The following is a 27,743-nucleotide window of genomic DNA, read 5'->3' as shown; positions in this document are numbered from 1 at the left end:
TGATTCCATATACAGTTGGAAGAATTAGAGGGGTTGTTACTGTGGCATAACTTTACAGAATAAATGCCCCAATGACTAACTCAGGAGTTTCAGTGGATATTAGTAATTATGTTTATATCTAGTTCAAATATTAAATAAACCGGTAGTCTGAGAAAGTTGTGGCAATTCTTTCCAACACTAATTTATAAATAAGGAATTGTTAAAGATATCAGAGATTCTCCTATTAGATATCTACAAAACAGTGAGTTAGTAAAAGTTTTTTAAAAGTCTGTTAAGATAAAAACAACTTCACCAAGACATTAGAATACAAGAGAATAAATATACAAGCATATTTGGTTCCTTTTTTCACTTTTATTTTGTTTTTGTTTTTTGCTTACCCTAGGAAGAAACTGCTACACAAATATTTTTAGATGCCTAAGAAAACAAAACATCTTTTTCAGCCTTATAGATTTGGTAGACAAACATAAATTTAATTTCATCTCATTCAGAAGATTTTCTACTTTTAGTTGAAAATTAATTGCTTTGAAAGGGGCAACTCTCTGGATTGGCTATCTTAATATTCTTGCTGTGGAGTTATACAGTATTATCTCATGCCTGATGCTGTGTCACTGTCCTCTTATTCCTGGTGTCTGGCTCCTACTCTTTTTCAGCCTTATCACGTAGAAACTGTAGACTGGAACCACTTTTTAAATGATCTCCTTTGGTTGCCTGAACAGCAGGGAAGATTTTTATTCATTTGCAGCAAGAAACTCAATCATTCTAGGTTCCAATTAGAGAAAGCCTAGGGGCCCTCTTTATTAAGCTGAAACACAAATTGTATCAAGACTTGCTAAACCAGTTAATATTTTTATGGTGAAGCTTATTTTATTAAGAAGCTTGAACATTTTAAGTACTAATTGGAATATGTATAGACTATTTTTAATCGATGTGTAAACTCTAACCTCCATTTCGTTAAAATTGCATCTTATGGTGCTAAATTTTTTGCCACCTTGAAGATTTATCATACAGAGTACAATCAAGAATCCTGCAATGTTTGGTGTCAGGAGTGACTTATACTGCTATAATCTCCTGTTAACCATTTTTGCAGGTGTTTGTTCATTATTTCCTAAAAGAGAGAATTATTATTTTAGAAAAAAAGTTTTTTAAATACTGGCAACTTGAATAATTTTTCTAAATCTTTAACTTCGTTTCTATACACAAAATTTAAAATATATATCTAAATTTAATTACATATTTACAGAGCCATGTGCTTTAAGATATGACTTAAAGCTTATGAACACTAACAGAGAAAAAATTGACAGTTTAGATTTGGGGAGTATAAATTTATGTATGGAAATGTATAGGTATTTGCATATAATTATATCTGTGTGTTTAAATTCCAACTTATACATGAATAAATATTGCCTCTTAATATAATAAAATACTTCTATTAAGCAGTATTTTAAGGATGAATTTTCTGAAATTCAAATTATCCTTAATGTAACTGTTATCTTAGTGTTGGCCTTATGTGGCTTTGTAGAAAGGATGCAATTTCTAATTATTTCAGTTACATGCAGTTAATCATAATTTTATTGTGCCAGCTTTTTTCTTTAAAGAATTTTAAGGATGTCTATGGTCCAAGATTATCCAGTCTATCAGTTTTAAAATAAGAATTAGTAAATTCAAATAGCAACAAGCAAATGTGGAATATATGAAGAAAGTTGAGAAGTATTAATGGTTTGACTTTTATTAAAGATGCTATCAGAATGAGTTGTCTGTATAATTGGATGATATAAATTATTGTATTATTCTAATGTTTTTAGATAACAAGCTTTTACTAAAAAACTAAGCGATTTTTTTTACCACATTGCTGATCTACTTATTTTGATACAGTTTACAATATTTATTATTATTTGGTTCACAACTTTTATTTCTTTTACAAAATTTTGTCAGAAAAATATATATTCTTCATCTTAGAAAAGCTGTGGTAGTCATAGGCACCACTTATCAAGACCTATGTTCTAATTGTATTCACAACAACAAAGCATAAGTTCAAAGTTTTCACCAAAATAAACAAATAATTTAAGCTTTTATGAAAATAATTTACAATGATAAGATAAAACCATGTTTAAATTTAAAAATTTTAACATAGAAGAACTAGGAAAATATTCATCATGTTAGAACACAAGGGGTAGTGGGCAAAACATTGACTATGGATTCAGACCAGGGTTTGAATACATCTCTAATCTTCTATATTATTATCTGAATTATATTTTTAAAAATGATACTCACCATGTTCTTATGAGGATTATAGAAAATCTACATAGAGTAACTAGGACATTGTCAACACATGGTTATAGATACTCATAACCATTCTTATCATTAACAATTACATAAGACTGAACTCTTTGAAGGCAGAAATTCATGATTCATTTATCCTTTCTTCCCTGAAAGCAGGTTTTGAGAATTCTTTGCAAGTATTTGATTAAAGGAGAACTGTCAGTTTCTATGTGTTCAGTTTTTTCTTAGATTCCACATATAAGTGAAGTCATATAGTATCCATCTTTCTCTGTCTGATTTTTCCACTTAGCGTAATGTCCTCAAGGTCCATCCATATTGTCACAAATGGCAGGATTTCCTTCTTTTTTTATGACTGAATAATATTCCATTACATTTGGAATTCATTTTCTTTATCCATTCATTTGTAAATGGACACTTAGGTTGTTTCCATGTCTTGGCTATTGTAAATAGTGCTAAAATGGATATGGGTGCAGATACCTTTTTGAAACAGTGATTTTGTTTTTTTTCCTTTGGATATATACCCACAAGTAGAATCACTGGACCATATGGTAATTCTATTTTTAATTTTTTGAGGAACCTCCGTACTGTTCTCCATAGTGGCTGCACCAATTTACATTCCCACCACCAGTGTAGGAGGGTTCCCTTTTCTCCACACCCTCCCCAACAATTATTACTTCTTGTCCTTTAGAAGGCAGCCATTCTAACAGGTATAAGTGTTATCTCATTGTGGTTTTGATTTGCATTTCCCTGGCTGTTAGTGATGTTGCGCATCTCTTCATGTACCTGTTGTCCATTTGGAAATATCTCCTTTGGAAAAAATGTCTATTCAGATTATCTGTTTTTAATCAGGGTTTTTTTGCTGCTGACTTGTATGAGCTCTTTCTTTATTTTGGATATTTACCCCTTATCTTATTTATCCAGACATAATATTTGCAAATAATTTCTCTCATTCCATAGGCTGCCTTTTCATTTTTTAAGTTGTTTCTTTTGCTGTGCTGAAGCTTTTTAATTTGACGTGGTCCCACTTGTTTATTTTTGCTTTTGTTGTCAAATCTGAAAAATCATCACCAAGACCAATGCCAAGGAGCTTCTTTCCTGTTTTAGGTTTTCAGGTCTTACATTCAAGTTTTTAATCCATTTTGAGTTGATGTCTATGTATAACGTAAAATAGGGGCCCAGCTTTATTCTTCTGTGTGTGGCGCTTCAGTTTTCCCTGCACTATTTATTGAAGAGACTGTCCTTTCCCCTATTGTGTATTCTTGCCTCCTTTGTCAAAAATTAATTGACCATATATGCAAGGGTTTATTTTTGAGCCTTCTATTCCATTTATCTATGTGTCTATATTTTTGCCAATATCATACTCTTTTAATTACTATATCTTTGAAATATCATTTGAAATCAGGAAGTGTGAAACCTCCAGCTTTTTCCTTCTTTCTCAAGATTGCTTACCTATTTGGGGCCTTTTGTTGTTGCATACAAATTTTAGGATTGTTTGTTCTTTTTATGTGAAAAATGCCATTGGAATTTTGATAGGGATTGCATTGAATTTGTAGATTGCTTTGGGTAGTATAGACATTTAATACCAATTCTTTCAATCTATGAGCAAAGACCATCTTTCCATTTATTTGACCTCTTCAGTTTCTTTCATTAATGTCTTATAGTTTTCAGTGTACAGATTTTTCACCCCCTTGGTTACATTTTTTTTCTAAGTATTCTATTCTTTTTGTTGTGATTATAAAATAGATTTTCTTAATTTGTTTCTGATATTTCATTGTTGGTGTATAGAAATTCAATTGATTTTTGTCTATTGATTTTGTATCTTGTAACTTTACTGAATTCATTTATTAGTTTTAAGAGTTTTTTAGTGGAATTTTTAGGGTTTTCTTTATATGCTATCATATCATCTGCAAATGAAGACAGTTTTACTTCTTCCTTTCCAATTTGGTTACCTGTTATTTATTTTCCTGCTTAATTGCTCTGGCTAGGACTTCCAGTAAAATGTTGAATAAAAGTGGCCAGAGGCAGGGGTGGGGGATAGGGGAAATGGGTGAAGGTGGTCAAAAGGTACAAAATTCAAGTTATAAGATAAGTTCTGAGGATATAATGTATAGTATGCCAACTATAGTTAATAATACTGGATTGTATATTTTAAAGTTGTTAAGAGAGTAGATCTTAAAAGTTCTCATCACAAGAAAAAAAAATAACTATGTGAGGTGATGGATGTCCACTAAACTTATTGTGGTGATCATGTGGCAACACTTACATATATCAAATCATTATGCTCTGCACCTTAAACTAGTGCAGTGTTGTGTGTCAGTTATATCTCAGTAAAGCTAAGGAGGAAAGAAAAGAGATAACTTGCAGAAAAATAAACCTCTAGAAGGGGGAGAAATTTCAGGTGGTTTCAGGCAAAGCTGTGCCCCAACAATGGTGGCCCCAAATGCAAAGGTATAATTCCAGGTACCTCTGTGGAAGGCTGCTCCAATAGCCCACAGGCAATCCTCCAGAGTCCAGCAGGTATGAGACATTTAGCCACAGAATCTGGGCTGCAGGACCTGCCATCTATCAGTGACTACTACAGTGACTCAACTAATTAGCTCCTTAATACATGTCTGCTTAGTTAAGGAGAATAGAATAAAATTATAATTGCCATACCTCCAAACTCTTCTGAGTGAGTGCATTATGGTTCTTTTGGTACCTTATAGAAGTTAGCACATAGTTACCCATGAAATGGGTGTTAAATATTATAAATTGCTTAATTCACAGAATATGTAACATTTCATATATTTTTTGTTTATATGCGTGTTTAAATCCAATAGGCCAGAACCTGTTTTGTGGACAAAGGATGGCGGAGAATTACCAGATCCTGACCGAATGGTTGTGAGTGGTAGGGAGCTAAACATTCTTTTCCTCAACAAAACGGATAATGGTACATATCGATGTGAAGCCACAAATACCATTGGCCAAAGCAGCGCAGAGTATGTTCTCATTGTACATGGTGAGTACCTTTTGACATTATTATACATGTGAGAATGACCTGAAAAACTGCTTAAATTTATCAAAATCTTTAGAATAATAAACAAATTTAAATGGGTTTTCTTTTTCTTTCATAAGGACTTCTCATAAGTGTAAATATCTCCAAGTTTCACAATTAATATGTTTCAAGTCAAACTAATAAAATTACAGCCTATACTCAAAATAAAATTTATATTTGTGAAAGATTTTTTTATTATAAATATACTGTATAATATTTGGTGGTGAATAGTAAATCATATTAATGGTTTTCTTTACGTTTTACAAATAAATGCTTTAAATTATAAATCAGAATCATGAAAACAATATTTTCCCTAAGTTAATTTTGGTAGTATTATCATAAAAATATGCTTTATAATCAGTATTACTAGTTTTACAAAGAGAGACAGCATGTAATCGAGATGTAGCAAAGACAGAGGTGTACAATACTAGTGAAAACTGCACTAATTTCTTATGAACAATAATTTGAAACACCCACAGACATTTTTTTCTCCTCTGCAATAATCTCACAATTTGAGTAAATATAGGAAAATGGCAAAAAGACATGCCAATACCCAAGATTAAAAAGAATCTCTGTTTTTCCTAAACTCCAAAAGCCAGGGCAAGTTGTTCATGAGGTAGCTTTAACATATTGTTAGACGAAGATGAACTTTTCTGAAATCGATAAATATCACAATAAACAAAATTAGGTTTCTTTATTGCAAGACTTCTCAGAGTTTATTTATAGGGTACAATGTGAATCTCCAAGAGAAAAAAGCATTAGAGAATGTAAGATTTTTCTCATATAGTTCACCAAGAAAACTTTTTTTAAGACTAATGTTGTGTTCTACACAATATTACAGTATTTGAATGAGTACTGTGTAAAAATTACACAATGCTGTAATAAATCCAATGGATCTTAGAAATCCTGAAGGGAGTACATTTATTTGAAATCTTTCTCATGAACCTAAGTATAAAATAACTGTAAGAAGCATGGGTTAATTTTATACCTTTCCAAAAAGGAATTTGGGGGATAAAGTCTAATTCTTTGTAAAGGGATTTAATTTTAGGGGAAAAATAATCCCATTTGTGTTTTTTTCGAAGATGTTTACTTTTTTATGATACAGGCCAAAATTGGAGAAAGAATAATGTATTGAATCAATTTACAACTTTATTTTCAAATTGTCTTAGTGTCTACCATTTCTCAGTTCTTAATAACACTTTTGTTCTTGAAGGCAAACAAAGTCTTGCATTGAATAGACTTTCCACATATAAACATCTTGAAGGTAACAGAGCTGAGAGAGTAATTTCTAGTATCTCATTAATTGTGCAAATTCCAGCTTTTGGGAAAGATCAGCCTAATCAAATTAGACTGATAAATTGGAATTAAATGTAGTAACCCCCTGTAGATAAACCCTACTAGGCTCACTGCCAGAGAGAATATAACAACCACTGAGTGTGTCAAGAAGATAAGTTAGATCCTTAGAGCAGGATCCAGGAGTAGCTTTCAGTTCATGCTGACCTGGATGTTTAGATCCTGCAGTCACGGAAATGAAGTCTGATTCACCCTCAACTTGCTAAGCACTTCTCTCACCTAACAGTTCTTGGGAACCTAGGGGCATGTTGCATAGCATGTCACATTGTGTTGAAAGCAATATGGCATAAAAATATAGAGAATTAGAAGGGAAGTGACAGAAAAAATAATATACTTAGTTGAAAAGTATGTCATTTGTTTTTTTAAAGTAATTCAAGTGGGGAAAATTCATATGTTTTCTCAGTGTTTGCAAGCTAGCCAACAGCATGATTTCCTAAATAGCCAAGCTACCTTTAGGTAGTTGGCAGTTGACATATTTCTAATAAATACTTCTCTGAGCACTTTGTAAGAAGTCATTTTTGGCTTTGCTTTTTGAACTACAATTCATCAAAAGCACCCCATAGATTAATGCTATTCATGCTGCTAGATAAATGCTGTGAAGTTCAACAGTGGTTTACCTAGGATTATTGACACAAGTAATGAGAGGCTCGATGCAACAGTGAAACCATATTACACGGTGTTTAAAAAGGGCTCCAATTGGGTTCATTACAAAATAAAGGGTTTTTTTCCTCCTTTGCGCATAGGGTATAATGTTTCATTAGTCACTGGTTGTATAAATATAAAAAGCTACTCTCTTCTGTTAATGGTTTGGCTGTTTCAAAACCCAACTAAATGATGAAATTTGAGTAGTATTTCAATCTATAATGAATGCTGTATGCATTTCGGAATGGAGTGATAAGTGATCATTTGTGAGAACTTTACCCTTTTATCTTTTACACCAAGTTTGATTTTACATTAGCTGTGATAATTTAATATAGCTCTAGCACAGAAGGGCCTTTCATGAGCTGAGACTGTCTTTGATTCTACCACAGTTACCTAGGTTCTATTGATTCTTAACTTGATGGAGGTCAGAGCACTTTGCTGTGAAATCATCTGCTATCTCGGTACCATCCTAATGGTTAGATTTTATTCTTTGGGTGTCAGTGGAAGTGCATTATTTAAATGTTTTCACATTTAATTGTTAACAGCACTGACTTTGTATGTCATGGACACCGGAGTGTTCCCCTCCACCCTAACCCCCATGATATCTTTGCAAATTTAAGCATTACAGTTGCAGATGGTAATTTGAAACTGCCAGTCTGGTTCTCACTCTCAATGAAAGGCCTAACAAAATTCAGTACATGTATACAAATACCTGTAAGATAAAACATTACACTTTTGAAACATTTGCACTGTAGAGATTCCATTAGGAAAAAAGGTACCATTTTTTCATTAACAAGCTCAGCAATGGAAAAATTAATCTGTTAAATTAGTAGCCATAGTTATACTATTAATTCCTGTGAGCACAGTAGTTTTTTGTTTTTTGCTTCTGTATAAAAATATTGAAGTTACTCTCATGTTATTATTGTTTTCATGCTATTTATTTCTTTTGAATGGTTAATTACTTCCATATTAATGGTCTTGAAATATGCTGTTCCATTGCTGTTTTTACTATTTGGAGAATTCAGATCAAAGGAAATATTCATTCATTCCTCAAATAAATATTTAGCATTTATTCACTGAGTGCAAATGCACTATAGGAGCAACGGTGAATAGCACTCAAGAAGCTTAGAGTTAAACATGAACGATAAGCATTCAAGTAAGTATAGTACAAAAATCAAAGAGTTATAGGAGTATGGATATACAATGATGTAGATATTCAGAGTTTGTGACAACATGGTCCAAGTGTCTGGAATTTAAAAAAAAATAGTAACACAGTACTACTGGATTATTTATAAACAAATGGCATATGTCATAAATAGAAGTACCCACCAGTGCCAGGTACATAGATATATAATAAATCAGAGTATTATTATTATAATATTACTAGTAGTCTTATGATACCTTAAGGCAATCTCAGTCCAGTGCTCTGGTACAAAATTTACCCAAAGGTTGTGTACAATTTACTGCCCATAGTCTTCCCTGAATGGTACCCAGAGCATAAATTAAGTTATCCCTATTGAAGAATGAGAAAATTCTATATTCTTGTTAACTAAGCAATAGAGAAGATCATAAAAAAAATCAACACTATAGCAAATTAGTAATATAGAGAGAGCAGGATAAAAGTTATAATCACCCTTGTTTCTCTGATGCAACATCAAGTTCAGAAAGTTTAGATAAAATATCCTCTCCTCAAAGAAACGCTACCCAGATCTCCATCTTTTAGTCTACAGATCATAGAAGATACCTATTCATCACGCAAGGAATGGCTGCAGAGAACTGAGAATGACCTGAGACTAACCTTATTTTGTGGTTGGGGACGATTCAAGTCCTTATATTTATTTGTCCTCCATTTATTTAAAAAGTATTCTTTTGGAAGTGTCAGAAACTTATAGTACCTGGGAAGTTTTGAAAGAATATCTATGAAGAGTGGAAAACATAAATTACCACTTCCCCCCAAATCCTATACTTCTTCCTCCTCAACTATCCCAAAGCCTTTGACCTCCCTTCACACTCATGCTAGAGAAAGGCAGAACCATGCCTCAGAATACACATGGAAGATGGACAGTGGTGCTGGAACTCTTTTACTATCATCTGCCCTCCCCAGAATTCAGGAAGAAATACAGTAATACAAGTAGAAAAAATGAGTAACTTATTTCTTCTTCTACCAGTAGCTGTACTAACTATGGGAGGTCCACACTGTGGAGAGGAGTAACAGGGAGTCCAGTGTGAGCTTCAGTGGAGAGGACACTCCACTTAGGACCCATCTCAGGGCTGTCTCACACAGTCATGGCAGAGTTGAGATGCACTATTCCAGAACGTTGTTCATGATACTCACCATCTCTCTTCAAATTTACTTTTCATATTACCATAATAGCCCTTAAATGAAATTTAAAATTATCTTACCACTGCTTTTTTTCCATTACTTCACTGTTTTTGATTTACAGAAATAAGCTTTTATAACAATTCATTACTTCTTCATTATCTTAACTCTTGCTATTCTTATTTTGAATAAAATTACCCACTATGCACCTTTCCACATTTTTACTTTTCTTTATATGTACATATTTTGCTTTTTCTAGCAAATTTCATATGTATGACCATATAAAAACAAGTAAAATTTTTCATAACTAGTATTATTATTATAGTAGAAAGTGAAATAGTATAAAAAGCTTGTTTATGTAATGCCAATCAGTTTACTGACAGTTGCTGACTTTGTATCCCTAAAGTATCACTTGACAGTTATGGTTTGTTTTATATATTTGTTCATGTATCTATTGAAATGAATACTGATGAAAAATGTGATATTGCTTTTTGTTTGTTTGTTTGTTTCTGGGATAATTTACCTCAAAAATAACACACACATAGAATAAGATCCATCACATTTTATTGTTAGCTAGTAAGAACAATTATAAAAATAGTGTTTCAGGTTTTTAATTTTTATAGTAAGAGAGAATATTACTGCTAGAAATATCTATGTGTTTTCTTTTAGTGAAAGGTATCAAACTATTAAATATGCCTTTCCAGCTTTAAAAAAATTGATACAACTGCTACTTTCATTTCACTTTACTTTTATTGTTTAATAATAAATGTCAAAATTACGCAGAGACAGAACGTTGTACACCAAGACATTACAGATTCCTGCATCAAACCAAACTTCCAAACTGTTGTTCATTTAGATACCTGTCTCTTTCAGAGACTAGAAGTAAATGCAGGTTCACTTCCCATCCCAGGTGCTGATTCTTCCTTGCAGTCAATTTGCTTACCATGGGAGAGAGGGAAATTGAGTCATGGAGGGTAGCCTTTCTTTCACTTTAGCACACATTTCCAAACCATCTGTTATCTCCTTCAAATACTTAACTAAGGTACAAGATATAAATTCAGTTGCTTTAGGGTTTTAGTTCCTGATCCTAAATTTAGCAAAATAAATAATACATATATAGGTGCATGCCATACTAATTATGAAACAGATTAGGAATATCATAAATAATATCCTAAATTTCTTTTTAAATTTGTCTTACTCTAGAACTAAGCAAATATGATTATAATACATACTTTCCTAGTCTAAAGGTATATATTTTACATATTCCTTCTATGATTATCAATGATTTGAAAGCTAATGAGAACTCTGATTAATTAAAATTAAGAATGTACTTCTGTGCTTCATAGTAAATATGTAGCTAGACTAAAAAGTTGGCAGTCACACTTACATTTACTGTTATAATTATCCAGCAACAAAACATTTAGAAACATTGAGAGTCTACATGATTTTTTTTGCTTAGCTGTGCTGTTAGGAAAGGTAATACAGATCAGAATGGAAATAAGAGAGTGAATCTTTGAGCTCAGATGAGTGGGTAGGGAGCAAGAAAGAGAAGACTGGATTAATGGAAAGATGTACAGCCAGCCTAGCAAACATTTGAAAGGGATTCAGCTAAAATCTGTTTCCTCACATGGAAACAGACCTACCAGTTGGTAAATTAATTCTGCGTGCTCATAATGAGCATTTTTCCTTTGGAGATGCTTTCTTTAGAAGCATAGATGGAAAAATATACGGTGTAGGAAGAAAAGGATAGAAAGACATCCATGTGGAACAACAAAGAGTGCACTGATGGAAGAAGCCTATGGCTGCTGCTCTCATCTCCAGTTGAGAGTTTCCAGACAATAAACTAGTTGGATGAGTCTTAAAACAGTACCTTCTTTAATCGCTGAGATAAAACATAGCATCTCTGGACATGAATAAGCAGGGAGAGCTGTGATGCCTGTGGGAAAGGAGTACCTCTGACTGGATGAATATGCTGTTGAACTCTGCAGAGAGAAGTGGAACGGGATCAAGTAGTGGAGACAGGGTCGCTGCTTTCATTATAAAGCATTTTGAAAAGTGGATATGTACAGGCATACTCAACACGGAGTTGAGGCTAAATTTCATCTCTTTAAGATGAGCCCAAAGTGGATAAAGTTTCACCTTTCACGGTAAAAATTCATTGAGATACCACTCTGAAGTAAATGTTTCTGTGGTACCTAGATGGATCACTGACTAAAATGTCCACGCGGAAAACCCTCATTCCTGTCTGAAGGGAAGAAAGACTCCACCACCCAACAAATCCAACATTTAAAATGTTTTCCCTTGCACTCTTTATATATGATCTTTTCTGTCAATTGCAGTAAGGTAAGCAGACAGAGGGGTTATACCCGTGGCACTTAGTCTTTCTAGATTTTTTTTTTATGTTCAAAAAAGGCTAGATTATAGCTTTATAAAATGTATAGAGCTCTTGTCCCCAACTATATATGCATTCATTCATTAGAGAAATTCAATCAATCTTCAATCGCCCATGGGGGGAAATTTTTGGCATTTCCTTTTTAGAAACAATGGCATGCCTAACTAGAAGAAGATTTTACATAAAATCTGCTTTGTAGCTTCTTACAAAAATGTAGTGTTCACAAACATTGTAACAACATATCACATACTTGTTCCAGAATCTAAGAATTATCCTTGAATCCTCTCTGCCCTTCTTTCCAATTCATCAGCAAGTTCTGCCGGCACTGTTTCCAAACCATTCTCCCAGTATGTCCACTACTTTCCACCATCCTTTCTAGCCTAGACTATTGAAACATTGTCTAATGGGCTCCCTGCTTCCACCTCTCCAGTCTGTTTTCCACACAGCTGCAATATATAAATATTTTAAATGCATATTCCTTCATGTCTTTCCCCATTTAAATTTTGCCAAAGGCATTTCATCACACTTAGTATAAAACCCAAATTCTTATTATCCTAGTTTATCAGTCCCAGATTTAGCACCTACTCTGTGACACTTCATCATTCTCCACGCAGTTCTGTCTCCCTGGTCCTCTTTCAACTCCTCTAAGACTTCAAGCTCTTCTCTTTTTAGGACCTTTGCCTCTGCCTGGAATGCTTATCCAGGAAGTATTGATACAAGGAATGCCATCATGAATGGTCTTTCCAAGAGTGATTTCTTATAATTCAGATCTCAGATGAAATGAATCTTCTCAGTGAGGCCTTTTTTTGTCCACTCTATCTAAAGCAGCTCCCAGTCACATATGACTTTATTTTAATTCTCTGCAGGGCATTTATCATTATTTGGTATTTTAGTTGTATATTTGACTGTAGATATGTACATGTATATGTATATGTGTATTATACACGTGTACATATATTGTATATGCATGCATTTATGTGCATATATTATATGCACAAAGCAGAAATCTTATCTTGGAACAGTGCCTTCTAAATAGCAGGCAATCAAAAATATTTCTTTAATGATTAAATTTCTTTATCTCTCTGTTTCTCTCTTTCAACAGAAGAAACCTTAATAAAATAATACACATATGTATGTATGTATAGATACATATATACATACATAAATATGCACAAACCCATATTCACATACATACACATATATACACGTATATACCTAAGTGTTTGTGTGTGTATACACTGCCCTAACTTCTGAACCAAATCAGGGTAATGATATTCATTCCTTGGTCACGAAAATCAAGACCTTTAACTTTCATCCAATATTGGGAAAATAAGTGAGATGTATTTACTTGGCAATCCATATGTAAATGGCGCCTTATAGATTTAAGCAGTGCACAGTATGAATAACTGTGTATAGAAGAATTCACATCTCCAATAGAAATCTTTGAAATTAGAAGAGTTTTGCAATTGACTTCACATGTCTGTTTATCTTTTCACAAAACTCTATGACGATAGCTAACCTAAAACTGGATTTGTTTTTTGGAAATCTATATCCTTTCTCTTTTTTTAATATATCATTTCTTATAAAGATAACATTTATCTTCAAATGTAAACAGATGTAAAACTTCTCTGAGGCATGGCCTGAAAATCCACATCACAATGATATTACTACTAGTAATATTTTACTATTCCAGGAAATTTTTCTTGAGTATCTGCTGTATATAAAGTGCTAGGCCAGGCACTGGAGATCCTATAATAAATAAGTAAACACTCTCAATTATGCCTGGACTTCTTAGTAAAAATAAACCAGTGAGGTGTTTTCACTCATATGTTTTACCATGGTACAATTTCACAGATGTTTCAAGGTCCCCTCATTAATTGTAATATTTCAGGAGACGTAGCCAGGAGAATATGAAATTCCACGATTAGAAATATATTACTTTGGTAAAATGTTCACTTCTTTATTGAGCCTATATTTTAAATACAAATAATTTGGGGAAGGTTATCAATCTGTGTCACCAAATTCCATGTGGGAATTAGTTTATTAAATAAGCTTTTTTAAGGTTAAGAAAGACCTTGCTTTTGCATGAGAACTCTGAATTCTAGGGTTACAGGTGATAGGAGGGCATATTGAAAGTGGAGCTCAATAGGCATTTCTTCACAATTCTGCTTAACATTATTCTTAGTGTTTATTAGGGATTACCTGTTGTGGATACATCCAAGAGACTCTTTTTATTAATATGCTTGCACAAAAAGTATCTACAAATAGCCCTTGTTGGATTTTTTAAGTTATAGGATAGCAAGTTTATAATAATATTTTTGAAACACTCCCAAGTTCTCCTTTAATTTTCATTTAAATAAGCTTTTATATTGCAATATTAAACATTATATTTGAATGCATTTTACTAACTTTAAAAATCGATCAGACAACAAACATATATGTGAAAATTAGAATTCATTAGAATTAGTGCTGTGTAATAACTTCCAATTTAATGACAGCAATTTTTAACTTATACAAGTTGGTAACGTAGTACAGTAGCACAGTTTAGTTAAGCCTTAAGGATATTTAGTTCAGGATTCCAGAACCCATTGTTACTCTTTTATGGAATTTGTGTATTAAATAAGAAGAAGAATCATTTATGCATAAATGACCAGGTCTAAACGCTGTTTTTTTAGATGGAGAAGCATAGATGCAGAGGGATTAAATTATAGGCAAAATGTCTCTCAGTTATTTTATCACAGAACCTAAATGAAAAATCAGAATATCTGGATTTTTCAATCAGTAATTTTCTACTATATCATACTTCCCCTTGTGTATATTTATATTTGGTTTAAGTTTTTCTTCTAATGGGCGACAGTACTATTCTCTCAAAGGAAACTGACATCCTCACAGAACTTAAAGTGTTTGATCAAATCATCTGATTTACTTTTTGGTAAAGCACTTTTTGGAAAGAACTCCCAGTATGGAAGTAGGTGGAGCTAAATGGTATGGAATCATCCACTTCAAAGGTATTTTTTCCCCACTTTAAATGTCACTTTCCTTTCTCAGTTTGGAATGTAAAAGAGTATTTTAAAAGAAAAAAAATGCATAGTTTTTTCAAATGACAAACTGATTTTATTCATCAACTTTTCTTGTAATTACATATGACTTTTGGTTACCACCTACAGTTTAAAATTGCAGTACTTTCTATTTTTCATTTTTCAAGAACAGCTTTTTTTTATTGTATGAGGATTCCATTTAGTATGTGAAGCCAGTTGAAGCTATCAGAGGAATGAAAAGGGATGTATTCAAATCTAATTTTTAAAAGGAGTCCTTTTTATGAAGCAGATGAGGTTACCGTACAGCTCTGGAAGAAGAGGCATGCTCTGGCTAGTTGAGGCCTTGCCAACCTGGTGGCTGTCATTTAAGTAAGAGCCTTGGTACTGTTATCCATTCTTATGCTATAACCCAAATAGGCTGCTACATGTAGCTGAATATAATGGGAACAGATAAACGTCCTTCTCTGCACAGGCAAAAAAGCAAATACAGTAAACTTGTCCTCTTACAATTGCTTCCAATGGCAGTGCAATTATCAGTAAAGTTAAGGATGCCTGTTATTTTTAAAATTAGGATATGCGAATAACTTCTTTCAAACAGACACTTCTTACCTTAATACTTCTAGTATACATCGAGTTGTGACTAATAATATTCCACTAATAATCTTCTATATCTCCACTAATAATCCTTGGTTTGAATTCACTCTTGATTATCCTGGGACCACCCAGGGGAGTTAGTGACATAAAGCAGAAAGGAAGTAGACATATGGAGTCCAAACTAAATGGTAGCAGTTTTTCTCCCAATTGAACACTAGTCCTTAGAGAGAAACAAGCAGCTTGGGCTTCTGGGACTCTTTAGACTTAATTTTTCTCTGAAAATCCATTCTGAATGGGCCAGAATGCAATTTTTAAAAAGAGAAACTGCCACAAAACAAAAGAGGTTGACAAGTTAGAAATTATTGTACACTGAATTTGTAGAGAACAGAGCATACCTTTAACCTGAAAAGCTCGTTATTGGAAAAAAGGTGCTGTACCACTCTTCAGTTTATTGTATACAGTGCTTGTTGGAACTGATTTCATTTTGACAAGGTTATACAGGATCTGTTGTGCTCTAATAAGCTCCAATAACAAAATGTGTTTGCATTTTTTGAATTCCTTCATTAGGATGTGAAAAAAAGGGCCCCTTTTCTGTTATTTTGAATTGGATATTGTGATTTAGAGCTCCACCACTTTTAAAAACATTGAAAGACTGCATTTGGAATATGAGATTCTTCAGTATGCTGCATTTTAATTTTTTAAATAATTTTTTAGACTTGAAGACTCTTAGCAGGAATTCCTAAAAATTACCTCATGAATGGTAAAAGGAGGAGAGAGGACAGTCTTTTATAGAGATTAACCATGTGTAAGGCTCAATTACTGATTCATGTTATTAAAAATGATACCATTTCCTATCTATTGACAACATTGCTATTACCACCAAAAGATGCATTATTTATAAAGCACCAGTCAAATTCAAAGCATAGAGCTAGGTACTAGGTGCTAAGGAAGCACAGAAATATACCATGGAGTTGATGTCTAACTCTTCTGTTAGCTTATCATCTTATTGGTTCATGAAAAAAAAAAAAAAAAACAAAAGAAAACACTAGTAATCATTAAGTGCCAAGTGAAAGTGATAGCCTCCCAGTTTTCAACCACTGATTTCACGAAGAGCTCTGATATGTATTCTGTTTACTGTGAACTTTATTGTTAATAAAAGTTAGAATAGTTGAGTGTATTAATTGATTATGTTAATTAGAGAAAATTTTTAAATGTTACCATAGTGTTACACATGTATTTTGATAAGTAGGGAAGGAGAGAGAGAGCTATGTAGCTAGTGAGAGACACATAACCCTGGGTGTGTTCATAGTAGTGTGTCATGAATGTAAACATCTTTGTCATGGCAGAGGGGTATAGATAACAAAATGAGGGAAACAGAGATAAACTCAGAAAGCACAAAAAGTATTCAGAGAAGGGAAATCAGTTGGGTTTTAGTTGGTCAAGGAAGTCTTCACAGAGCAGGTAGGAATCAGGCTGAAACTTGAGAGTGGTGTTTTACTAGGTACATCAAGAAAAGGGAGACTATTCTAAGATGAGATTGGGTGATACTGAGGGGTTGGGTCAGAGTAAATTTGTCCCAAGTCAAAATTATATTTTTAGAAACAAAGACAAGTTGATTTATAAAGATTGAGCTTACAGTTTATTGGAAAGATAGGTACATAAATATACATGTCATGGTCATATAATGTATAATAAGCATGTGTAGAGGTGTGTGCAAAGTGCTTGAAAGCACGCTGAGGGAAGGTATTAACTCTACAGAATTGGGGGATGCTTTACAAATGAGATCGTATTTAAACTGGACTTGAAAGATAGACAAGAAAGAGAAAACTAATGTTGTGAAACAGGATGTGGCTCTGAGAACATGGCAGCAAAGAGAACAGAAAGAGCTGAGTCTAGAACTTGGGGAAAGCACTTGTGTCAGGGAAGATGTCTTGTGCTCCAGGCTTTGCTTTTCTGTTTATGTTAACTTGGTACTATAAGAAATAAAGAAAAGAAGCCAGGCATACATATGCTCTGAAGAACTCTAGCCCCTGTTGTTCCAGAAAACCTTAACACTGAGACATCTCAAGACAATGGTGGGTGCAGTTTGGAGTTCACATCAGAGTCATGTAGGTTAAGCAGGAGACATGGTGTACTGATGAATTTATCATAGCAAAGTTTAGCCATGGTCTCTGGACACAAAGATTTTAGTTTCCTGATTCAACAGCTTTGTTGTGTGAGCTAAAATTGTGTTTCTGCAAGTGAATAGGTTCTTACAGAAGTAACCCACAGTATTTACACTGCATTTATTTGTAACCCAACAGTCACTCACATGAGTAACTTGTGCAGCCTACTTAGACTTTGTCTGCACTAATATGCAGTTGTGCAGTTGACTAGATTTGGGGTTCTGTCTGACATTATTGAAATACTCCTGAATTTTCCTTTTATGTCAGAATATCACTTTATATATGTTACAAACAAATGAAAACTGTAATTTATTTTAATTCACATCTTATGTGTAGGGAAAACTATATGCAAATATTTTCATGCCTGGGACCTTTATTTTTCTCAGTTTCCTGTCAATAAAAATGCTCAAATTTTTCCTTTAAAGGACATCCCTGATTTTACTATGGATCCTATGGTTTTCACTAAAACTATAAAGTTTTAGATAATGAGTCATAGACCTATATGAATTAATTTTAATATCTTACTTAAATCATGAAGCTATTTTAGCAAGATTTATCCATTTTAGTATATAGTAAATAAGAAGTCCCCTAAGATTTAATGTGCTAGGCAAAGATTTTAAACACATAATCACAATTTCAGAGAATCTGTTGTTACACATTTGTATATATTGTGATAAAAATTTTTAACAACTTGAAAATATTTCTATATCATATTCAAACAAATTTCTTATTAACTAGAATATGCTTTTATTTCTGATTTTGAAGAACTTTTCTCTTGTTTGGATTTAAATTATATCTGAATAATTTATCTATATTTGCTAATTTATCTGATCAGGTCTAAACTAAAATTAAAAAATAAAATCTAGTTATTTTCACTTTGTGCACTTCTCAAGATACCTTTTTTTATGCACTACATATTTTATCAATTACTAACTTCATTATTTATACTTTAACATCTAGAAAATATATAATACAGTAAATTTCTTTTGTAAATGCTGAACTTCTTATTTTAACCATTTTTTTTCCAGGCAAATTCAACAGTATTTGATTAAATTAACATGCTCTCCAAGGAAAATGACAATAAAAGATTTGAGCCCATCTTTGTATTGTAGAAAACAGAGATGAAATATCATGTAGTTAATTGACTGACCTATTAGACAGTTATCATTCCTGAATTTTAATATTCATAAATTACATACCATTAATTTTTCTATTTTTTATTTATAGTTATCTTAATGTCCATTTAAATCATAGGATATAAACATGTAAGGCCTATATTAAAATCTTCTAAATTTAAGTCATATTCAGCAAATTACTTATAATATTAATATGATTGCAGATTATGTGGCTTTATAAACAGAATTAGTAAATTAATGTTGAACCAGGAGTAACTTACTTTTATTATGTGTGTGCACATGTTTGTAATTCTTCTGCATATGAATCAATGTATTTTTATTATTTGGAGAGATAAAAATGGATGCGTCTTAGGGGACAAAATGACCTGCATTTTCTATCCTGTACTATATTTGATTGAGTATTCTTTGTAGTAACAACATAATGGTTTTTAAAAGGTACAGGATTCTAGATACCTTAAAACTAAGGCAAATTATTGTTACTCATGTTTCCAATTTCGTATTTCCTTATGAAAATGTAGCTTCATTCTCATAATCAATGTTTAAATAAAAGGCCAAAAGTGAATGCATCAAACCAGGACCTTTAAAATAATTGCTGAATGTTTCCAAATGTTGCCACTCATTTGTAGGATAAAAACCAGAGAGGTGGGTGTTTGGACTTCGGAAGGCGAAGGCAGCTCAGAATTTTACTAATTTCTGCCTTGACAAGAGTTACAATCAGGCAGATAAAATAAATGATCTTGAGATGGGAGTGTTAGATAAATTTCTCTCTCCATTATACTTAGGTTTAAGAAAATATTCTCTATAATATAACATATTTATACATATATATACATATGTGTGTAATTTTCAAGATGAGGAAACTATCTCAAAGTTCTTTCATCCATTAAGTGGGGATAATAATAGACAACTCATAAATTTGTTGATTTCATTCACCACTGATCACAATGAGAGTTACTTAGCGGGCCCTCCTGGTCGTACACCCTCCGTACACCCTTTCTTGGAAAGTCTCAAATCGGTTGAAAATGGAGAGAGTTCATAAGGTGGTGTGGAATACATGAATCTCAGGTTAGGCTCACACAGCTTTCAGAGTTGCAGGATATGTAGGCAAAGATTCATTTTGTTAGCAAGGCAATTTATTGAAGAAAGAATTTGTAGGTTGTAATCTTGAAAATGTATACTTCAGAAAATAAAAATTATATGTATTAAACACAGAGAAGAATTTTTTTTGAGCAGAAGTAATGAAATATTTTAGTTCTATATTGACTAGTTGACCTGTCAAAAAAGTGAACTTTTCTAGATCCCCTAAAATATGTTTTATTTTTATAATGCTATGAACAAATTCATTTAGTAAACTTCTATTGACCTTCTAAATTGTGCTAAGGTACCAACAATAAAGTAGGCAGAGTTCTATTCAAAGATTAATTGCCAAGTGGGGAGACTGACAGCAATAAAATCAGAACAATAGAAAGTTTAGGTAAGAGAAATATCACACAATTTCCTTGGTCTTTCTGAGAATTCCAACTAATTCCAACTAATCTTACATTTTTGAGTTGTAGTTGATTCTGATTAATCTCCTGGTATTGAATATTAAGATTATTTCAACTTTTGCTATTTCACAATAGAGTTGAAATAATTGGATGGACATGAATGTGTGATAAAAAGAAAGAACAGAATGATGAAACCCTCAAAATTTTCGCAAAAATGCAAGTGTTTAAAATGTTTCAGAACATGTAGGATGAAATAATGTTACTAGTGATTAAAAATATGTAACAGTGACTGGGAGAGGTTTCTTATTTGACGGGTCATTTTCTTGACCCAATTGTCATATCGGCCAAGGCTCTTTCCATCAAATTGCTTTTAGCCAGTTTGTTTTTAGGTACATATGAAGTCAAGGGGAGAAGATGAGAATGACGAGCAGATAAGCAAGAGCCAGACTATGAGTCAATAATGGTTAGTGGTGTTACCTCATCTATCTGGACCCTGTAGAAGACTCTAGGACAGTTCTCTTAAAGTGGATTAACAATTATTAAAACTACCCATTTTTTAAATGTTTTTTGAATATTAGCCTGGGGGGTGAAACCCTATATATCATGCATCTTCATATGGGAAATAGGATATTGTTGGCTTATATAAGAATGCTCATGAAAATATATAGACTATCTCCAAAACAAATCAGAGTTAATTATTACCCATCTTTGTTGATATGAAGTAAGAAAAAAAATCCAAACAATATGGGGTTTTTTGGCTTAAAAAAAAACACCAAAGTCTGTTATTTGCACTCCAGAATCAAATAATATAGCTGGTTTTGAAACACTGCTTTTCAGATACAATGAAATTTTATTCTAACCCATTGTCTGATAGCAAATAATGTGATATTTTATAATCTGTGATAGGTTTGGTAATCTTGGGTTCTTTCCATGGAGTTTTAAAGGACTAATATTATTGTATATTCTTATATTTGTTAGCCCCGGAAGATATTTCCCTTTGCACTAATGAAATACATATATTTTGAGATCCTAATGAGCAAATGATTTTGCTAACAGACAAAGAATGTATTATTTTCTATTTTGGAAATGTGTGAAAATTAAAATTACTTTTTTTAAATTTAGAAAATGTCTTTCATTTACCTCCAGCCTGCCTAAACTATTTAGGAAAGCTTACAATGAAAATAAGAAGTTATTACAGAAATTAGTAAACAAGAAGCATATGTGCATATATACATAATATTTATTCATCTATAATGTTGTTGAAGTCAGTTCTACTTTATGATCATGGTAATCGCACTCCAGACAATACCCATTTTCTCTAGTGATTAATGTAGCACCATTGGGTTTTCAGAATGTTGTTTTCTTAATGTGACTGGCCAGGAAACAGGTGTAAACATAAATACCAAAGATAAGAGACTGATCTCATGCTGTTTTCTGATGTCTCCAGCATAGAGAATTCAGCAGGTTAAAGTCTGAGGATTGAGTAGGGCTATTTATCAGAAGTAAGGAACTAGAAAAAATTTGGTGTGACTCAGAGACTTTAACTGAGAGAATGACAGGAAGCTTTTTAATAGCAAAATAATCTGTCAAACACTCTGAATATATAGGAGCTGTGTAGCAAACATGTGAAATCAAACCCCAGCACAGTAATTACAGGTAATTTGTGAACTGTTTCTAATTTCCTCACTGTGTAAATTATATGCCTATCCACTTGAGACAAGATTTGACTCTCTGAGGATATTACTGAAGTTCTCATTGCTTGACACCAGCTATATTGTTTCAGTGTTCTCTATGCTGCTTTTCAAAGTTTTAGCTGCTTTTGAGTGAAAGGAAGGAAGATTTTGGTGTTAAACTCTAAGCTATTTTTTCTCTTTCTTATGTTCTCTGTATTTGAATCTACTGTCAACTTTTGCCAACTTTGACTGATTATGGACTAGGGGTTGAATGTTATGGTTCAGATATATGTTCAATAACTTCTCCTAGGTATGCCAAATAAAATAAGTCATAAACAGTTCAGAATATTGACTTCCATGCTAGTTGACCCAATACTTGTTAAAGACTTCTAGGTACTGCAAAATTGTTAGAAGGCGTTACCAGCTAATCAGGGTAAGAATTATAAGATTCTAAACTGTACATTAACACCATTTGTGAGAAAAGGAAAAGCAAAGTAATGGTAATAATAATAGTAACAATTGGCTTCTTTTTTGTTTGTATCTAAAGATTGCTTTCATCCTATTTCCTATCATTGTTTGCCTAAAAAAAATCAAAGAGTATATAACATGCATATATTCATCCATCGTTAACATTTCTTTAATCTTATCTGGTGGTGTTATTTGTGTTTATTTTCTGTTGTGTTGTTTCTTTGTTTACTTCTTTGACAAAGCATGTCAGTTTCTGTTTTACCTCTCTGTATTTTGCTACTGCATGTCAAACTTTTTAAACGACTCAGCGAACGAATGAATTCTTGTCATTTTAAGTTTTACTCTAAATATTGCAGGCAATCTGCTTATAATCAAACATTGCTCCAAGTTTTTGCTTTGTGTAGGAGCATGAAAAATCAATGAAAAAAAAATGACAAGAACTGCGTGGTACTGCCAGCTTTGTACCTGATAATCTGTTTAAGCCTGTTAAAAGTTAAACCCAAATAAGATATATGTATTTGTAATTTGAATCATTTGTGTTTCTCTTTTGTTTGCATGATATGATTTTGTTTTATATTTCTTTTTCCACTCACCAGATGTTCCCAACACTTTGCTTCCCACTACTATCATCCCCTCCCTTACCACTGCAACAGTCACAACCACTGTAGCCATAACAGCCAGCCAAACCACATCTGCAACATCCAGCAACATACGAGGTACAGTATGCTTCTTTGTTATGGCCTGGAAAACACAGTAAATAGAGCTTTTATAGGTTTTATAAAGGGTAGAGGAATAGAGATCCAATTTTACTTACTTCTAAGAAGTAAGTAAGTCACCTCAGGTACTATCAGTTAGGGTTGTTGGAATAAAATATGAGACAAGATGGTACATTTTAATTTTTCTTAGTGTCAGTTATGACTCTTATGAAAATGTTTCAGAATATAGGTTGAGAATATATGGAGCTCTGCAACATTGAGAGTTTAAAATGTGAACATGGGACACTGTTTTTTTTTTTTTTTCCTTACCCTATAAATGCAAAGAAATAAGATGTTCAAAAATGCAGAGGTAGTTTTTGCTTTTTTTAAGACCCTAGTTTAATGTTAATGATTTGTTATTCCTCTGCAACTAGATTAAAATGCCTGCAGTGTTGAATTTGTTGTAAAATTGGCATAATACAGGGGTCATTATAAACTACACATAGAACTTTTAGGTAAATATTCAATATGTCAGCCTAAAGTGATTTGCTGAGTGGAGCTACTTATTCTACTAACAGAATGTTCTGAAAGCAAATGTTCTAGACTTGTCCAGGATGACAGGAATTAATGGTTGGCTCCATGAGTAATTTCTGGCATCAGTTTACCAATAAGTATGTTTGTCTCAAACAGAGCAACCTAAAAGATATTGAAGTAATCCTTAAGGGCAAAAATAATTATTATGTCATGGTTCAGAAATATAAAAAAGCATTTCTGAGTAGTCTTTAAGTGGTTAGTAGATGATGAACAAATAAAAAGTTGTTTGAGCACATTAGAGAAATACACATTTTAAACTTTATTTCTGCATAAGCAATGTTCAGAGACAATTTGTCCTATTTAAGTCTGTCATTTACTCTTATACATGTTTTGTGTCATGTTGGCTGTCCTAATATGTGTTAAATGTAACAATTTAATTTGAAATCATGAGGACTTTACAATAATATATATCTAAAATTTTGTCAAGGATAGACTTAATATTATTTTCCTTCACTTGTAAAGACTGTTCAATTAGACTGTTTGTGTTTCTTAGAATTTTTAGTAATTCTCAATATTATATTGAGTTGCTGCTAGCTTTTACTTTATAGTTATTATATTACTTTTTCTCTTGTTCCAGAAAAATATTTTAGTATCTAATAATTGTTAATATTTAATAATTTGGTCAATTCTGTTATACAGTGTACAAGATTGATAGCTAAAGCTTGATGATACTAACAATAAGAATTTCTCAAAATACCTAGTATTACTAAAAAAACTGTATTTGAACTAAATCTATAAGTAGAAGAGTTTAAAGATCATTCTTATAACAACTTATATAAAAATGAGTAGAAAAATAATAAAAATGAAGAAAAAGTTAAAAAATACTTTATGATGTTATATGAAATGTAAGATATCTAAAGTTCTACTTTGCTTTAATTTATTGTTTTTCTAAAGATATTTTTACAAACAGTAATTCAAATGAAATGCAATTTACTGCTTACCAACAAAATCTCTATGATATTGTTAAGTTCTGACTGTACAAACAAATCATTTTGTTGGAAAAGGAGAGAGATATATATTGACTTAACTTTTTTTAAAAGACCTAATTATAACAAAAAAAAGTCTAGTTCATTTCTTCTTCAATAAATATTTATCAAGTACCTGCTGTATATATAAATGGCACTATGCCAGGTCCTAAAATTATGGGGATTAAACATATTGTATCTGAAATCACTAGCAATTAAATTGATGCATTTCCCCCAAATAATCAGTGTCTATACTTAATTAATGAAAAATATTCATATTCTTTGTGAGTATATATATATATTAGGCTAAAATAATAGAAAATATTTTATTTCAAAGTGAAGTGTTTAACAAATCTTTTATATTTGTTCACATGCATCTTAAGTGACTCTTACCTGTTCCGTTTTAACCAGCCTGCTAAAAAGAAATCAATTTTCTACTTTTTCAAGGAAATTCATTTTTTAAAGGTTTCCTAAGATGTTTTGTGAACTTTACACCATGGAATTCAAAAGTGCTGAAAAAATTTATTTTTCCTTCAAAGGAACACACAAAGAAATAAACCTCAAAGAAGACACACACACACACATACCCCCCATTCCTTCTTTTTTTACTTAACAGCTGCAAGATATTATTTTTCAAATGACACCCAGATATGTGAAAAGAAAACGTATTTTATGAGTTAGGCAATTCATAGCATCTACTTTATACAGAAAAAATAGTAGCACCAACATTGAATGTTAGTGTAATGTCTATTTTTCCCTCCTACCTTCAACGAACAACTGGGAATTGAAGAAAGTCACCAAGCTCACCTGCATGATTAATGTTCTTCCGTATTTGAAGGAGGTGGGGATTCAGTCAATAAATAAATATTTTATGATTTTTGTACTCTATTCCTTTTAATTTATATGATATTCACTTAGCTGTGCATTACCTATTAAATTAGAGGTTTCAGGTGCAATTATATTTTAAGTGGAATTCATTTATCTATAAATTAGTGAAAGATGTTTCCAAATTATAGTTTAAAAGATATAATAAGAATATGTTTCCTAAGAAACGCTAGGAACTAAATATTTTCAGCTTGCCAATCTTTTTTGTTTACTTTCTTCATCCCTTTCTCTCATTCAGTAATCTAAATTACTAAGCTGACTGTATTTAATTTTATTAGGTTTAAATGGCATCTCTTCAAATTTCATAAACTGTAACATTTATCTCACTATATACATACTTATTTAATAAATGACCACAAATGAATCACTGTTCATATCTCCATTTACACTCTTTCACCACCCCTGCCATTGCTGAGTTTTCTATCCTAAGATATGATAAACATCCAATTAAAAATAAAGAATCATAGCTGTAGCTTTATTAAAAATCAAGATAAAATAGACCAAAATAAACTACTCAAGTTGTTAGTCATAACCTTGAGAATTTGCACATCTCTTCAGTTTGTATATGAAATGCATCCCTGTATGCAGGGAGAGGAGCTTCAACCATATGGAAGAAAAGCGGGCAATTAGCAGTACCTTGTTACAAAAAAGGGTGCTATAACACAGAGAAGGGAGCAAACTTGAACAGTCATGGGAAAGACAGAGAATAAGTGAGCCTGAGAGATATCTTTAGGTGTGAGTTTCAGTTCTTCTGTTTACAAAGTCTTTGGTCTTAGACGATGAACCAAATTTAGCATCAGCATTTTCGTCAGAAAAATGAGAAACACTTAATTCTCAGATTGCCTTGAGGATTGGATAATGCCTAGAGTTCCGGCAACATAATCAGCACTCAATGTATGACAATGATTGCTTAGTTCTTTTAAGTAAAACAAGTGTGTTCACATGTAGTTGCATCTGAAATGGTATATTTTTCCTATAGTAATTCTAGTTTTAATTCTGGCAAAATTCTTTGGTGTTAGTGCACTGATTACATTTTAATTTCAAACCTATTTTTAATTGGTTATGTGAAAAAATTAAATATTAAAATGGCACTAGAGCATATGGAACTTACTTATCTATCCTTGACTATAACAACAATTTATAAATTTTCTATGAATTTTATAGGGTTCTTATTTATTTATCATATACCTAAAACCTGAACATTTTATAGATCTCTTAAATATTTACATTACAAAGCATCACTGCTACAACACATTTTAATTTTCTGCTTATGGAAATTGCAACTTTTTAAGACTAGTGGCCTGATTAAACCTATCAACTATTTCAAAAGATATATATCTGTATATCTATATCTATATATCTATATATATACTCTTCTATAAATTTGGGGTTTTTTTTAGGTCACTGTAATAAATTTTTAATGAGATAAACTTTAATGAGTTAAATATGATAATTTATAAAAGGCTTCCAAATGACCTGATGTGATTTCTAGTATTAATATTATTTTTGCATGGTATCGTTAATTTGAAAGCATTTTTAAAAATTTTTTATCATACTGTATAATTTTAATTTTATATAAACTATCTCATAATCTAGGAATCTTTAACAGCAAGCACCCTCATTTACAGATCATGATATAAAGGTATTGAAAAGTCAAGAAACATATATGAGACACAGTGAGATATATCAGTGATTATGTCCATTTATCATGATTTTTAAAATTAGAATTCACAACTGAATCTTTTGTATTTACCAACACAGAAGAACTCCTAAATGCCTAATTATTGTCTGTCTCTGCCTCTGTAAGACTGTAATTGCACTACAAGTATAGAAATGAAATGACATATATGGAGAGAAGATGTGAAATATCTGATATACTCCCTGTCCTAATACTAAGGGTCTGTTCAAATACTTCATGCATTTCAGTATATAGGATAGGAAAAAATAAATCCTAAAAGTGATGATGAAATTGTTTGTACAATCCATGTAAAAATCCAAATGAAATATTGATTCAAGTATTGA

At 32.1% G+C, this 27,743-nt stretch overlaps 1 protein-coding gene across 1 annotated transcript in view; it reads left to right on the top strand.

Annotated features, from left to right (window-relative positions):
- The window catches only part of CADM2 (cell adhesion molecule 2), a 307,663-nt gene that overhangs the window by 220,868 nt on the left and 59,052 nt on the right, over positions 1–27,743 (top strand). The window contains exons 7-8 of the mRNA XM_007164098.2: positions 5,100–5,278; positions 23,179–23,298. Of these exons, the coding sequence (XP_007164160.2) occupies positions 5,100–5,278; positions 23,179–23,298 (299 nt within the window). The remainder of the gene's footprint in view (positions 1–5,099; positions 5,279–23,178; positions 23,299–27,743) is intronic.

This window comes from Balaenoptera acutorostrata, chromosome 4, assembly GCF_949987535.1.
Source record: "Balaenoptera acutorostrata chromosome 4, mBalAcu1.1, whole genome shotgun sequence".
Lineage (NCBI taxonomy): Eukaryota > Metazoa > Chordata > Mammalia > Artiodactyla > Balaenopteridae > Balaenoptera > Balaenoptera acutorostrata.
This window is presented reverse-complemented; position numbering and strand designations above follow the sequence as displayed.